Raw genomic sequence first — 15,819 nt, forward strand, 5'->3', positions numbered from 1 at the left:
TGGCTAAAATCCAAAACACTGACAACACCAAATGCAGTGCTGTGGACCAACAGAAACTATCATTCATTGCTGGTGGGAGTGCTAGATGGTACAGCCACTCTGGAAGACAGTTTGATAGTTTCTTATAAAACTAAATATAAGATAGAGGTATTTATCCAAATGAGTTGAAAGCTAATGTCCACACAGAAATCTGCTCATGGATGTTTACAGCAAATTTATTCATAATTGCCAACACTTGGAAGCAACCATGACGCCTTTCAGCCGATGAATGGATAAACACACTGTGGTACATCTACACAATGTGTATTAGTTTCCTACAGCTGGCTGTAACAAAGTACCACAAATTGGATTGTTTCAACAACATAAATTAATTGTTACACAATTCTGGAGGCTAGAAGTTTGAAAACAAGGTGTTGGCAGGATTGGTTTCTTCTAAGGGCTGTGAGAATCTCTTCCATGTCTCTCCTAGCTGTGTGCTGTCAATCCTTTGCATTCCTTGGCTTGTGGCAGCATACTTCCAATCTTCACATGGTGTTCTCTGTGCCTCTGTCCCTGTGTCTAAATTTCCCCCCTTTATAAGAACACAGTCATACTGGATTAGGGCTCACTCTACTGACCACATCCTAACTTGATCATCTGCAGAGAACCTATTTCCAAATAAGGTCATATTCGAAAGGGGTTAGTACTTCAATATTTGGGGGGACATGTGGGGCATAATTCAACATAATGGTTAAACTATAACAATAGTTATTATTATTAGTTATTATATTAAAGTATATATAAGTATATATATTATATTATTATATAGTCCAACAATAAAAATGAATGAGGTATCGAGCCGCTGAGAGACATGAAGAACATTTAAAATGCATATTGCGAAATGAAAGAAGCCAATCTGAAAAAGTGGTATACTGTATAGTTCCAACTGTATGACATTCTTGAAAGGGCAAAAAAGGGAGACAGTAAAAAGATTGTTGCTTGCTAGGGATTCAGAGGGGTAAAAGGAGGGATGAATAGGTAGAGCACAGGTGATTTTTAGAGCAGTGAAACTATTCTGTATGAAACTGTAATGGTAGATATATGTCATTTTACATTTTTCAAAACTTGTAGAACATACAACACCAAGAGTGAACCCTTATGTAAACTATGGACTTTAGTTAATAATATGTATCAATATTAATTCATCAATTGTAACAAATGTACCACACAAAAGCAAGACATCAATAGTAGGGAAAATTGGGGGGAAGAGGGGGGAGGGAAAACATGGGAGCTCTATACTTTCTGCTCAGTTTTTTGGTAAACCTATGATATGAAACCATCAGATGGTTTAATAGGGACATATTAAGATATGTTTAAAAAATATCACTCTGGCTGTTAGATATAGAGAATAAATTGTATATGGAGGCAACATTGGAAGCAGGGAGATTAGCTAAGAGGATACAGCAATAGTTCAAGCAAGAGGTAATGCTGGTTTGGGCTAAGGTGGGACAGTGGATATGAGGATATGGGGATCAATTTGGGATGTGTTGATAAAGAGAGGGTTTCTCATGATATCAATCCTCTGGTACTCAGCCATGAATCTGGAATCATGTGGAAATGTCAGATTGGTTATAGGCTGAAATCCATGCCCTTTGCCACTCACATCCCCTTCTGTGGAATGAGAACTCATCAGATCAGATATTGCTTTAAATAAACAGGCCTTGTAAAATTGCACATGATTTTTGCTTTTCATATTTGTTGTAATAGGATTTGACTTGTATCTAAAACAAGATAGGCTTTAACATAGGCTTAAAGTGTTTAACTTTTCTTTCACTTTTTCTGAAAATTTTATATTACTGGAGTTTGGAAGAAAGTCTCTGCTTTAATAAAGAAGTTAATACAACTGATGAACTTTGTATTTATAGCAACTCTGCAAATAAAAACACACATTTCTGTTATTTAGATTGGGCAAACTAAATCTGAAATATAGGCCAGCAATGATGGAAAATTGTTACATACAATGACATCAGTCACAATCTGGCAAGGAAAAGAAGGGAATTGTTCTTCTTTTGTTTGTTTTAAAAACTATTCTTAAAATCAGCTGAGAGTAACAAACGTGCCATTTTTTTTTCTCAATATTTTAAGATGGGTGGCAAAAAAAAATTAGAAGGCAAAGAAGAGAACAACCATAATTGATTTTAAAACATGGCAAAGTAACAGAATTCGCATCATTGTTTTCTAATGAACAAGGACCTCAAAAATTAAATAATTTTTAGAAATTAGAAAAACTTTAAGAATTTAGGAAAATTACTCTAGCCTTTGAAACCTTACTGTAAAAGGGATTGCTGTGTTTCCTATGGGAAAACTCAAATCCACATGGGATAATAGTCAAATGAACAAGATCATCAAGATAGCTAACAGATAATTTGAATAACAAAATAATAATAGGATGGTATATTTGAATTGTATGATTTACTTAAGTCAGTCCTTTCTCTTTAGAAAAGCATACCTAATTCTTTAAAATAACCAAGCATTATTAGGAATCATATTCACTTGAAGAAGGCAGAGTGTCCTTGGAACTGTTATTCACAGCATGTGACATCATTCATTTTTCTAGTCCATTCAAGGATGTTTACACTTAGGTCCTCAATGCTGTTTGCTACTTACATTTATGAAGAGTGAGACAGTAATTATAGACTGAGCCACACTATCTCCTTTTAAAATTCCGCTTTTCTGGGGCAAGGATTTCACCTGATTTTGAAATTCATTCTTTGCAAATACATTGTTTCCTTTGCATAGAATATATCTAAATGTCTGTATATGAGTAATATTACTTACTCTCAGCTTCATGAAACATTTTGCAACTCTAAGCTGAATAAACACAGCATTGTTAAACACATCCAGCATCTTTGTAGAAAGGAAAAGGTGGGTATGTTGTATCTATTGTTTCTGCTCTTTTAATTTCAAAAGTTCTTACCAAGATAGTTACAAAGTAAACAATTCCTACGAAATTTACATCGCACTATCTCAGTCTCAGTGATTTTCAATTCAAAATTTGCAAGAAATTGGCACTTTCACCTTATATACTAAGACACTTTCTGGTATGTAAACACTTTAAAAAACACTTGAAAAGGACAATCTAAAACCTTTAAAATATTAAGGATATAAGCTATTGTAATAATGTAAACAAAGAGTCAAGCCTTTATTGGGTAGTTACAAAAGTTGTATTCATTGGACTATTTTTTGCTTAACAGTTTTATGAGTTGCCTGAATAGGAGAATTCTAATTACGTGCTTTCTATTACTGGTTTCTGTCATTTGTGAGAGGTCCTCAATGTCAACCAGGATGCAAATGGGGATTGTGTTAGAAGAGAAAACTGGGAAAAGGGCTGAAATTAATTCCAGTGCTAAAGCAAAAGAAGGGAGGTGACCTTTCATCTTCTCCCAGCACAGACCAGGTGAGGGGGGTGAGAGAGGTTACACCCAGCCCTGTTAAGGTCAGCTGTGGGGTGGAGGAGAGGGCGTACTGTCTCCTGACTCTGGAAGGGCTTCCTTCTCCTTTCAGAGCACATTTCTGCACGTCTTTAATTCTCAGTGCAGCTCACTCCCTGGTGGCTTTATTTGCAGTAAATGATATAAAGTCCATTTAAAGAAACACTTCTGAAGGGTGACTGTTGGGGGTTGTGAAGACACAAATGTCCTATATAGACCAAAAATATCTGCCTCTTGAAGGAAACAGAAAGACTTGTAAGCGAATGTTTATAACCCTGGAGATAGATGATAAAAGGATAGATAGATGATAGAAAAAAAGATAGGCACAAGCATACATGTTTCATTTTATTCCTTATACAAGTTTTCTATCTAAAACTTGCTTCCTCCTCCGTCCACTACCCACTCTAGCGCGTCTAATCTGTCTGCCCTATTTGGGGCTGCACAGCACACCTTTACAGCCCGCTGGGGAGCTGTTGCTTCCGCCTGCGGCGCCGTCAGCCGGAGGGCGGAAGAAATGCTGAAGGCGAGCCGGCAGTGACAGTAGAGAGAAGGCTCTCCTCCCGCTCACCTCCACCGCGCCCTCCAATCATCCCGCCCGCCGCAGCACAGTGCAAAGTTGGCCCAGAGACCGGGTGGAGGGACCAGGGGGCCGCCAGGGCGGCTGATGGCGGGATGCTGGGGCTTCGCGTCCCGCAGCCCTGAGAGCCTCCAGCCGCCGCCGCCGCCGCCGAAGCTGTCACCTCCACGCCGAGCCACGGGCGTACCCCTCACCTCCCGGGTGGCTCCGAGCCGTCGCGCTAACAGCTCCCACTCACAAGTCTCCGCGTCCCCAGTTCTCAGCTCTCAGCCCAGCCTGCCCCGTCGCCTCCCCCGCCCCCGCCCCCTCCCCCTCCCCCTCCCCGCCACTGCAGCGGGGGCAGCGATCTGGCGCTCCAAGGACCCCCAGCCACTCTCCCCGCACAGGCTGCTGCTGCTGATTCGCGGCGCCGCAGGGCCGGGGACGCCCGGGCCAGACGCTGGGCGCCTGAGCATCTCCTGCGCGCGCACTGGGTGAGGAGGCGGGGGCGGGAGGGAAAGAGAGGAGGAGTTGCCGATTCCCTAGCGGACCCAGGAAGTTGTCCTTAAAATTATATACATCGCCGTCCGCGGTTGAGCAGCCACCTGGCCAGAGCAGCATGTGGACTGGCTCGCCGGGTCCCCTAAGTGCTCTGTGGCCGCCGCTGCCGCCGCCGTCAGAGCAGCTGCTGCCGGCAGCGGGAGCCCGGCGCTGGGCGAGGAGCGGGGACGCGCGGCTGCAGCGTCGCCTGCTTACTGCCGGCCGCTTCTTCTCCGGAGCTGGCCGTCACTGTTGCTGCTGAAAAACCAGCCCGCATTTCCACGGCTGGTCGCCTGGTGAGGAGTTGAGACTCTACACCTCCCGCCCGGAACCCACATGGCTTGTTACCTGGTCATCAGTTCGAGACATCTCAGCAACGGGCACTACCGGGGCATTAAAGGAGTCTTCAGAGGGCCCCTCTGCAAGAACGGATCTCCCTCTCTGGTAACCTGCGCACACACGCACACAACACACACACACGTTCAAAATCAATATAAACAGAAAGAGATATTGTCCTGGCACAACGAGGGGGTGATGGATAAGCTACCTTGCCCATAGGTATATTGTGTCTGTTTAGACAGTTTATTGACAGACTGTTACACAGTGAGGGGTGTGTGTTTACATGTGTATTTTCAACACAGTCATTAGCATCTATAGTGCTAGGTGTGCGAATATTTACTGAATGCAGTTAAGTGCAGGCTTGTGAAGGTAGCTCCTGTGTGCTGTGTCAAGTTATGAATCTGCTGATTTGGTCAGTATAGAAAGTTTGAGTGGCACTTTATAACCATACTTCATGAAGTCATCAGTTGGGATTAGTTTAATAATGCTGCATATACTTTATAAGAAAATAAACTCTAAACATTTTGCATCAGGGTCCGGGCAAAAGGAAAAGTGTTGGATCTCGATATGATGAAATCTAATGCTTCACTATGTAGGTTCTTCAGGGAAAGCCAAAGAGTTCTTTGTGAAAATATGAATTAGGCAGTTTTTTGTACTATATACAGATGTATTGATGTGCAAATTTGAGTGACTGCTATTTAACTTAGTAAACTATTCAATTTAGTTTACTATTTGATTTAAGTATCTTTTGTTAAATGATTTTGACCGGAATCTATGACTTCAATATATTGTCAGTTCATCCCTTAGTACATACTATAAATCATTTTTTTAAAGAATTTAAATGTGTTTCAAGAAAAAAAAAGTCATGATTTAGTTTTTAAAGTTTTGGATTTTTAGTAAGTGACTAAGGGTCTAAACTTAAAGAACGATTTTTCTAGTGTAAGGTGAAAAACTAGTACTTTAAGTCTGTATGATATAAAGAGGGAAAATTGAAGTTGTCTGATTTTTATTTATTCATTTTTCGGTTCTTTCCATCATGGTTTAATGTTTCATTAGCATGAATTATTCAAAACTGCAATATATTATAAAAACCTGTGATTAAGGGCTATATGTGATTTGCATGAAAAATCTGAAATCAGAAAGTGCAGGTACCCAGAGATATCACTAGGACTCCTAATTGTGACAAACTATTGCTTCACATGCTTTCATGCACTGTACAAAGTAGGTCATTGCAGACCCCCTGCAACTATTTAGTATTGAATCAAAAGTGTAAGATGGAATATACTGTTTGTATTGGCATTTACAATTAAATTCACAGGGTTAGAAGCGTCTTGAAGGGTTTTAGATGCATAAAGCCCACATTCAATCTTTCTGAGCAGCTGGTCTGAATCTTTCCTATTTTTAAAGATTCTCAGGATCAGAATTCCACAGTCTCAGCAAACCACCTTAATGTTTAACAACCCATGCTGTCAGAATCTTCCTTAGAGCAGTCTTAAATTCTTCAAATTTTTCTGTAAGCTCATTTCATCTTGAAACCCTAGAATGTTCCATCTTTCTCATAGATATTTTGCCACCCTTTGATAAGCTCTGTGGCTGTCTTCTCAAACCCTCTCTGGTTGTGGAAATCTGAATTGGGTAGTGTGTTACAGGGTATGTGCCTTAATCATTCACAGTGTAAAGGGAGAATTACTTCATAGTTCTTACATTGTTTAGTTCCATTTAAGTTAGAATATGGTGTTAATCTTCCAAAATCTGTAGGGTTTGCGGAGGGAATTTCTGTCACAAGGTCAAAAAGTGTCCTGCCTCCCTCCCACCCCGCACCCCTGCCGCCCCATTATGTCCCTTCATCTCCCAGGAGCCTGAGTGACCCCATAGGGACTGGACATATGAATGTGGATGTAAGAAGACAGCCCGTAACCCACATGGCCCTGCTGGCTGACCAGAGGCTCACACCCACAGGACGCTATTCTTATTCATTATTGGGCTGGTTTTCACTAGAATACTGATTCGTTTACTTTTACCTAGGTTCCACACTTTGATTCACTGGGCTGTTCTCTCCAATGTTTACACATTTGACTGTACTTAAATTACATTTGCATCATTTAAAAATATCTGAATTAGTCTGTGTAGGTATTTCCTAAACCTGATTTATTTTGTCTTCTTTTACATTTTGCTATGGAATTCGAATGACTTTTTCAAGGTTTGAAAAGTTTCTCACATGAGATGAGCAGTATGTGAAAATTGATGTTCATTCATTCTCTGTCACGGGCAGGTTGTTAAGTCAGAAATGCATTCACATTGCATAACATTTAGTCTTTCACCCTAAATTGAAATAGGTCACTATCTTCTGGACCGTAGACCCTTGAGAATTTAGGTAATAGTTTCCTGGTCCAGATGAGTTTATATTTGCCTTCTTCATTAATGAGTTGCGAAGCATAAGACTGAAAGCTGGTTATACGTCATTTTTTTTTATATTCAGAAATACACGCCCCCCCAAGTTACTTTCAGGTTAACATAAGTTTATTGATTTTTTTTATCAGTACAAATATTAAACTCACAGATCCATAGTATACAGTCATTCATTTTTTATTAAAACATATAGCTACTCTGACAGTAATTTTTATCCAAACTTAGTTCCCAGAATGGTCTCAGATTGGCCTCTATGTCAATGACTTAGTTATTTCCAGTCACTGAAACTCAGTTTATCTGAGATTATGGATTGGGGTATGACTCATTGATTTAACTCATTTTCACTAAGTTCTACAATGATTTCAACTTTGGTTCTTACTTTTTCAATCTGAGTGTTCTGCCTATTTTAATCCATACTTTTCTGCTTTAGTAGAGCTGTTTAAAAGTAGCGCATAACACAATTATTGAATAAGACTATTCTGTAACTTTGTTATAGAATGGAGAAAAACCACACTTCCTGTTTCCTATAATGAGTTTCTTCTTTGGTAGTTCTGATATAAATACACCTGGGTAATATGAATTTAACATGTCAGTGTCTTATACATATAATTCTTCAGTTATATATTTAAAGCAGTTGTATAATTTGTCATGTTCAAATCACGTCTGTAGAATCTGAACACGTGATATTAAACTAACAGTAAAAAAGGGAATGATTATATTTATATACACTTTTATTTCAAAGGATTTCATTTAGAAAACATTGAATCATTATATGGAACTCTTGTAGTAAATACTCAATGGGATACTTGAGAAATAAATAAAACATTTTTTTCCCAAACAGTTTTCACGGATCAGTAAACTGAAAATCCTAGAGTGAAATGCAGTTCCTATCTTCAAAGTGAAAACATGCAAATGTCTTATCTATTGCATCTCTCTTCTTTTTGGTGACTTGGTATGAAGAAAATAGTTTATTGCTTTTCATCCTAATTAGGATGTGAATAATTGATTTGAGATAGTTTATGTTACTTTAAATCCAGGGATAGATTAAAGAAAAGTGACAGAGAGTATTGCATAGTGCTTATTGGTAAGTTTTCAATTTTAGAAAGTAAATTTACACCCTCCCACATTTTAGGATATTTATCCCCCACCATATTCCAAATCTATAATATGAATGAATGATGACTTTAAAAATCATACACACATGCGCACGTATTTACACATAGATAGAGATGTAGATACATTGTTACCAGTGCTCAAGTATAGGAAGTTACCTATATATTACGTTATAATCTTTACTGTCAGATATGTTAAAGGTAAAACTTTCTTACAATCCAGGAACTTAAAAGTTCTTCTACCACCATGTTTGAATTCAATTAAACAAGTAATATCCTCTTGTAGTGTCAAAAATATATTTGAATAGATTCTTAGTTATCTTGAGTAATGTAAAATATCGTCTCAAATTTAGAGACAAGTTTGGTTTGTTATAGTTTATTTAATCTGTGTGTGGTCAATATTAAGACTATCATTCAGGATATGTAGTGATTAAATGTTAATGATAATCATAGTTTTATATTTTATCTGTGGTACATGGTTAGCTTATTAGAGTGATACTTCTTAAGAAGTGCTTATTCCTGGGAACACTATAGATAGACACCAGGAATATCTGTTTCTGGGATTGTCTGTTGTCTTCCTCTGAAATATTTGATGTGAAGGAAATTCTTGGGATTTTCATCTCAGCAACAGATCAGGGTCCTTGGATGTTGTTGTTTACTTGTTATTTTGTTTTGTTTAGTGATCTTATTCTAAGTTATATATCTGACTAAATTACCTAATTGAAGGAGGTGGCATACAAACAAACAAGCATTTTAGATGGACTAAAAAATTCTATAAAGTTCTCTTTTAAAAATTATCAGTGTATATGTATAACTGCAAGAAGTTCTAGAAAAGATTAATTACCTTGAGGATGCATCTATTCAGAGAATCCCTTATGAGGAAATGAGTGCAGTTACAACCTTGCTCTTTTTTCTAATGCCTATAATAATTGCATGTATTTCCCTTATGCTTAATAAGTACATGTTAAACACATCCAAAAATGTTCTCAAACTGACGCACTTTTCATGTACCAAATATGATTATGAAGACATGCTCTCCCGTAGAGAAGTCACCTGCCTCCTCTTCTTTAATTCATGAATACATATACTGACTTTTATGTTTAAACTTCCAGATGTTTTCGTAAAGAAGACTCAGTTACAATTCTTACAATGCATGTTTTCTTTATGTCAAGTATTGTATTAAGCAGTCCCCTGTCCTCTAGTTGCCTTTTCAACCCATTTCTTCTCTCCCCCAACTAACTGATTTCAGAAACTTGTAGTTGGCATTATGCTTTCCAAAATAAGTCTCAACTTTCTAGGACTTAATTTATGTTTCTGTAACTTCAGAAGGTTTTCATGATAAGAAGAGTCCAGTAAGTATTTGAGTGCTATAATGTGTGACATTATTAGCTCATACTACATTTATTTCACAATTAAAATTTGACGGGTCAGTCTCTTGATTTGTTTCTTTTAGACTTAACAATTAAGAGAAACTCTATTTTAGGTTTCTGCCCTATATTTTGGAAACAAAATAAAACGTATTTTCATCATGTGTAGGCTAAACGGGGATGGTATTTAGCATAGAACTTAATCATTTGTAGTTTTTTAAAAAAACTTAGCCTTAGTTGTAACTGTGAAATCTTTGTTATATAATGTATATGCACTAAGATACATACTTTCCATGTGTTAAATATTAATAGGGTTTGAGATGTCAGTAGGATTAAGGCTGTACTGGGAGCAAAGATCAAGAAGAGTAATATATATTTTGAATAACTTTATGAAGTGCATTTCAGTATGAATTTGGTTTGTCAAAATACACATTGGCAGAATAATTCTTTAGTACATATGTACATATTTTGTAGAAAATAATTTGAATCAAAATTGAAATAAAAATGCTACTCTGTTTGAAAATGTCTTCTGGTTTTAACAAATATAGTGTTCCAGGTAATTCCTATAAAATGACGGGTGGCAGCCTTTTGTAGATAGATTTTGTAAATCAGGCTTACTTAGTGGATAAGGTCTAGAGAGAGAAATTAAATATTTGATATGTTCTCATGAAGTGTAGAGTTATGATGATAATAGGAATATATAAATCACTGAGTTCCAGAGTCACTCTTGCATTGGAAATACTTATTGGACATGAAAAGAAACTGTGGAAAGATGAATTACATCATAGTTAGACAGCATTCTCAGTTGTAACTAAGACATTGTTAGCTTATTGAAGACAAAAAATGCAAAGGAATATTATACAGTATTTAAAATGGAAAGGGATTTTAAAAATATTCACTAATGATCCTACTTTTCCTGAAATGGACCCCTGATAACATGCATTGAACTAAATGCTTCTTTCATTCAAATTTGATACCTAAAATTTAAATATTAACTTCTAAAAAACTGATAGTGTAATTTTCCTTCACATATAAAGAAAGCTATATAGCTAACTATATTTCCTTTCTTCTTTGGCTGTTGGGAAACCCAGAGACAAATGTGTGCTTCACAAGTGATGGGGATTGATGTTGGCCTTCAAAGCAGCATGATGTCCTCACCCCCACTCATTTCCTATTCCTGGTCTAGCTCTTATTTTAATTTTATTTTCCATGACTTTCATTCTTTTAAATTTATATTTATTGTTTTAATGTATAAAGTTTATTTTAGCTGACTTAGGTCTGTTGTGAAAGCAAGCAGGCTATAAATAAATAATAAAATGTAGACCCTCCAACTATAGGGAAGACCCTCAGGATTTTAGACTGGACAGTCTTGAGCGTGATTCCTGGAGAGTATTCATTTTGTTCATTTGTCGCAAGTATAATTAGGGCTGTCAATTTTTCATTTTGAGAATTGGCAAATTCCTTTTGGCAAGTTTGATTTCACTTTTGTGTGGGTGTAAGAGGCAGGATATAGTTTATTTTGAAACGCGTACTGCCGATTTATTTTGTTTTGTTTTTCTGAACAATCTTTTCCCTTCCCGTTATTCTTCTTGCCATTGATCCTTATTCCTTTCATTAGCATGGTTACCATTTTTTTCCAACATCTTTTTTGGTTCCTGTATAAATGCTGGCATATACTTCGAACTCCAGAGGCATAGGCCCCTGCAAATGGTGAGAACCACCCCATTCTGTCTGCTGCCCCACCCAAGCATGCAGGTTCCTTCTCTGTCCACCATCCACACATAACTTTCATTTCTAGCTCAGAATTTAGAGCTTCCCCCATATCTCCATTCAGAACCCACCTCCTACCATTGTTTTTCCCCTGCCCTCTTTTCCACAGCTATTACACAGCACTTCATTTGTCTCATGTTACCTCCCAGCGACAGAAAAATACCATCAACTTCCCCGCACATATGTCCTTTTCAGATCTCCATTTTGCTCTGAATAATTATATTCCCTAACATGTTCCTTGACAAGAACAGGTGATATGCATTTCCTCTTTGTGAATGATATAAATACCATATTCTAAAGAGAAAATAACTATTGAACCCCTTATTGAATGATGGAGGGGATGGAGGAGGCTCACTGAAATCTGACCCTCCCTGTTGATTTGCTTTATCTAAATGTGAAGTCAAGAGACAAAGAGGTGTACACATTACATATTTTCTTATTATCTGAACATGTTCATAGACCTTGGGTGGTATCTAAGAGTCTTCATGATCTAGCCCCTAATATTTTTAAAATACCTACGTCTTCAGCTTTAACTCTTTTCTTCCACCTGATCCTATGGTCCAGCCATACTGAGCTACTCAAAGCTCTTGACTATGATGGGTGTTTATAGACCTTTATGTCATTGCCCATGCTGTTCTGTCTGCTACAAATCTTCTTTTTGCCATCATTTTTTGGGACATGTCTTATATATTCTTTCAGACTTAATTAAAGAGTTGGGTCCTCATGTGAGTCTACACGAAGTTCCCTTATCTCGTGGGTCAAGTGCTTCTTTTTCAGGCTCTAGTCACATCCATTGCTTGCCTTGATAATCACTGAATTGTGTTTGTTTATTGGTCTCCATTTCGCCATGAGATCTGAGATCCTTGGGGTCATGTTTGCCATTGTCCTTATATCCCCAGAGCTAAGGACAGCTTCTGGTTTATTATTGATTTCAATAGAAAACAAAAGGATTTCAATAGAAATTTAACTGGTATAAACATGTTCCCTTTGGTCCTGCTGGTAGCTCCAAGAAGAAAACTTTTCCTTAGAGAATTTTTTTCCCAAGTAGTTAGTCAGAATCTTTTAGAATGCAAACTGTTCTACTGGATTGAGTGGCCACTGTTTTCATGGTGATCCTTCTTACTTTCAATTCTACCAAGATCCTTTGGTCAGTTGCCTCAAGTATGATTTAATACTTCCTATTATTCCCAATTGCAGAGTGCTTTATTCCATGTAACCGTTTCTGAACATCTTTTGTTAAAGGCCACAAGAGGCTGAAGATTGGCTATATATAAATGGATGAAATTCATACCTGAGTTAGTCGAGCCATATTTTTCATTGGCACATATTTAATAGCTTCTTTGAAACGAATTACAAGTTAGGAACTTGACCATTCCCTTCCTATTTAGGAGTGTGTCGTAAGGAAGAAAAATAGTGGTTCACACACCATTTCTCCCTTCCTCACTCTCATTTTTCTTTCTTTTGAAAAACAGACAGTAATTTCCTGGTCACTGGCCACTGTAGCCCTTGAGAAAGCACCATCCTGGAGCAGCTACAGGGTGGTTATTGCATAATTGCCAACCCTCTCCAACTTATCAGTCACACACTTTCCAGCAAGGCTTTGCTAGTACTTTTTTTGTCTTGGATTAGTCAGGATGTGGTCACTGTTCACAAAAGAAGCTTGGACTTCTTCTGAACAATGAATTTTAGCTAAAATACCCAGCCATCTCCAGTGGACATACAGAAAGATAGTAATAGCCTCCAGAGTGGAGAGAATCAGGTCTTTTGTATGGTCAGTTTCTTTTGCTACAGTTGTTAACAAATATTTGACTTCTTTGTCTTATTTAGTGGATATAAACATTGGAAGGAATCTTAGCAATCTGGTTTAGCCTCCGCCTGTATATATTTTAATATATCATTGTGATAGGAGAATAATGACTTCCCAAAGATGTCCACATTATAATCCTCAACACCCTTGACTCTGTTAACTTACATAGCAAGAGGGACTGTACAGATGTGTCTAAATTAGGGCGTTGAGAAGGTTTTCCTGGGTTATGCAGGTGAGCTCAGTGGAATCACAAGGGCCTTTGTAAGAGGGAGGCAGAAGTGTCAGAGCCAGAGAGAGAGCTTTGAGATGCTATGCTGCTGGCTTTTGAAGATAAAGGAAGGGGCCACAAGCCAAGGAATGCTTATGACCTCTTGAAGCTAGAAAAGGCAAGTAAATCAATTTTCCCATAGAGCCTCCAGAGAAATCACAGCCGTGCTAACACCTTGATTTTAGCTTAGTAAGACTTCTGACTTAACGGACTATAAGATAATAAATTTATTGTCTTTTAAGCCAGAAAGTTTGTGGTAATTTGTTAGAGAAGCCATAGGAAACGAACACAGCTACTCTTAACATGGGTGAACATTTCCAGTGGTAGGGGACCTCTCTGCTCACCAACGTGATTGATCCTCTAGTGAGACTAGTATAATTAACGCTATGTCTCCTCTGCCCTCCCCAAATGTCTCTGCCTCCTTCCATTTACTCACTGGTCCTCAGTGTGCCCTTTGGAAGCAAGAGGATAGATCTACAACCTCTTCAGTGTTAACATCCTTTCAACTATTCAGAGAGAGTTGGTGATTTTTCATTAAAGGACTGAAAAATTTGTGAGAACTAACTAACCTTCTTCCATGTACATCACTTGCTTTATTTTCTTATATATTAATTGAACTTTGTGCAACTCAAAATGCTTGATTACACTTTTTACTGTGATAGATGTTTTGAAATACAATATACTGATGTTTCTTATATTCTTGAAAGGTGGTAAACTCAATAAAATATTATCATATATTTAGACAAATATCATCCACACTTTCAAATCATGTCAACTTTTTCCAGATAGTTCCCTTTTACACTGTATACATCATTTATACAGAAGATAAACTTAAGAACACAAAACCAGATCATTTTAAAGGCACATTTTAATGCTATCTTTCTTAGTTTGTTTAGTCTTTGATTTAGATACCTGAAAATTTCCTAGGGGACAAAAAAAAAAATTAGTTATAAATAAAAAGTGATGGGATGAGTTGAAATAATAATTATAATTTCATGAAATCTTCACCATTTCCTATTCTAGACATAGTGGTATCTAAATGGAAAGTTATTTTTTAACTTTTGTACTGAAGAATAATATAATATATAAATTGTCACAAATAATAAGTGTACAGCTTTTTAATGCCTCAGATGTAGTATAGAATATTACAACTTCCTGGTAGCCCCAGGTGTGCCCCTTACCAAGCACCACCCAACCCAAAGGCAACTATTTTCCTAACGCCAGATTATAAACTGCCTTGTTTTTTAAAAAATGATATTAAAAAGAGATGTAGTAAAAAACATATATACTTGCAGCTCAACTGACAGCAAGGCCCTCTTTTCGGGTGGGGATAGGTAACTAGACAATGTTTCCTCTGCTTAGTGTCCTACTTCACTTTGACTGACCACAGCTAACTTAACTAGTTGAAACAAATGAACGAAAGAAGATAATTACATTTACGTCCCTTTTACTTTCCTGTTTATGATGATGATATACTTTTTCTTTATGATCTAGTGTTCTTGAACCAGGCTTCTTATTACTTGACTTCAATAAATCCATAGGCAGCTAAAATTGGATCATTTTTGTTTTTCACAGCATGTAATAAAATCTGAATTTCTTGTAATTATTTTCCCTGTTGTAAAATCACCATTTCTTTTGTAACTTTAAATAAGAGTGCTTTATAAATATATAATTATCTCCAAAAAAAAAAAAAAAAAGAATACTGATTCGGTAAGTATGAATGGATTTATGCTAATACAGCACAGGGATTATATCCAAGGTGACATTTGTGAAGTATTTCATTATCTTTCCCTTAATAGTACATGTTGAAATTCAAAGATCTGACCATCATGTAGATTTTGATATCTCTTGAGAGTCGTTAGGAATGGCTCTGTTGAGTTTTCGTTATTTGAGGGGAGATGTGAATTATGTATTTAGTGGCAAAATAGTAAATGATTAAAGGAAAGAAACCTCTAGCTTGGAATTCTCATAAAAAATGAAAGTTATGTGCAAATGATATGTAAACTTTATTGCAAAAGTTGTTATAATTTCACACACATGCACAAGGGTAAAATACAAGTTTGTGTTACTATGGAAACGGGATTATTGCCAAGGAGATTATAGATAAAACCCAAACAATGCTTTATTAATCAATCCTAAATTAAATGAATATAAATATGTTTAAAGAACTGATCGTGTATT

At 37.1% G+C, this 15,819-nt stretch overlaps 1 protein-coding gene across 1 annotated transcript in view; it reads left to right on the plus strand.

The window, feature by feature from the left end:
• Positions 1-4,902: 4,902 nt before the first annotated feature.
• Positions 4,903-15,819, plus strand: part of ZNF804B (zinc finger protein 804B) — a 524,148-nt gene continuing 513,231 nt past the window's right edge. Inside the window, exon 1 of the mRNA XM_036863687.1 lies at positions 4,903-5,010. Coding sequence (XP_036719582.1) covers positions 4,903-5,010 — 108 coding nt within the window. The remainder of the gene's footprint in view (positions 5,011-15,819) is intronic.

Source organism: Balaenoptera musculus, chromosome 9 (genome assembly GCF_009873245.2).
Source record: "Balaenoptera musculus isolate JJ_BM4_2016_0621 chromosome 9, mBalMus1.pri.v3, whole genome shotgun sequence".
Lineage (NCBI taxonomy): Eukaryota > Metazoa > Chordata > Mammalia > Artiodactyla > Balaenopteridae > Balaenoptera > Balaenoptera musculus.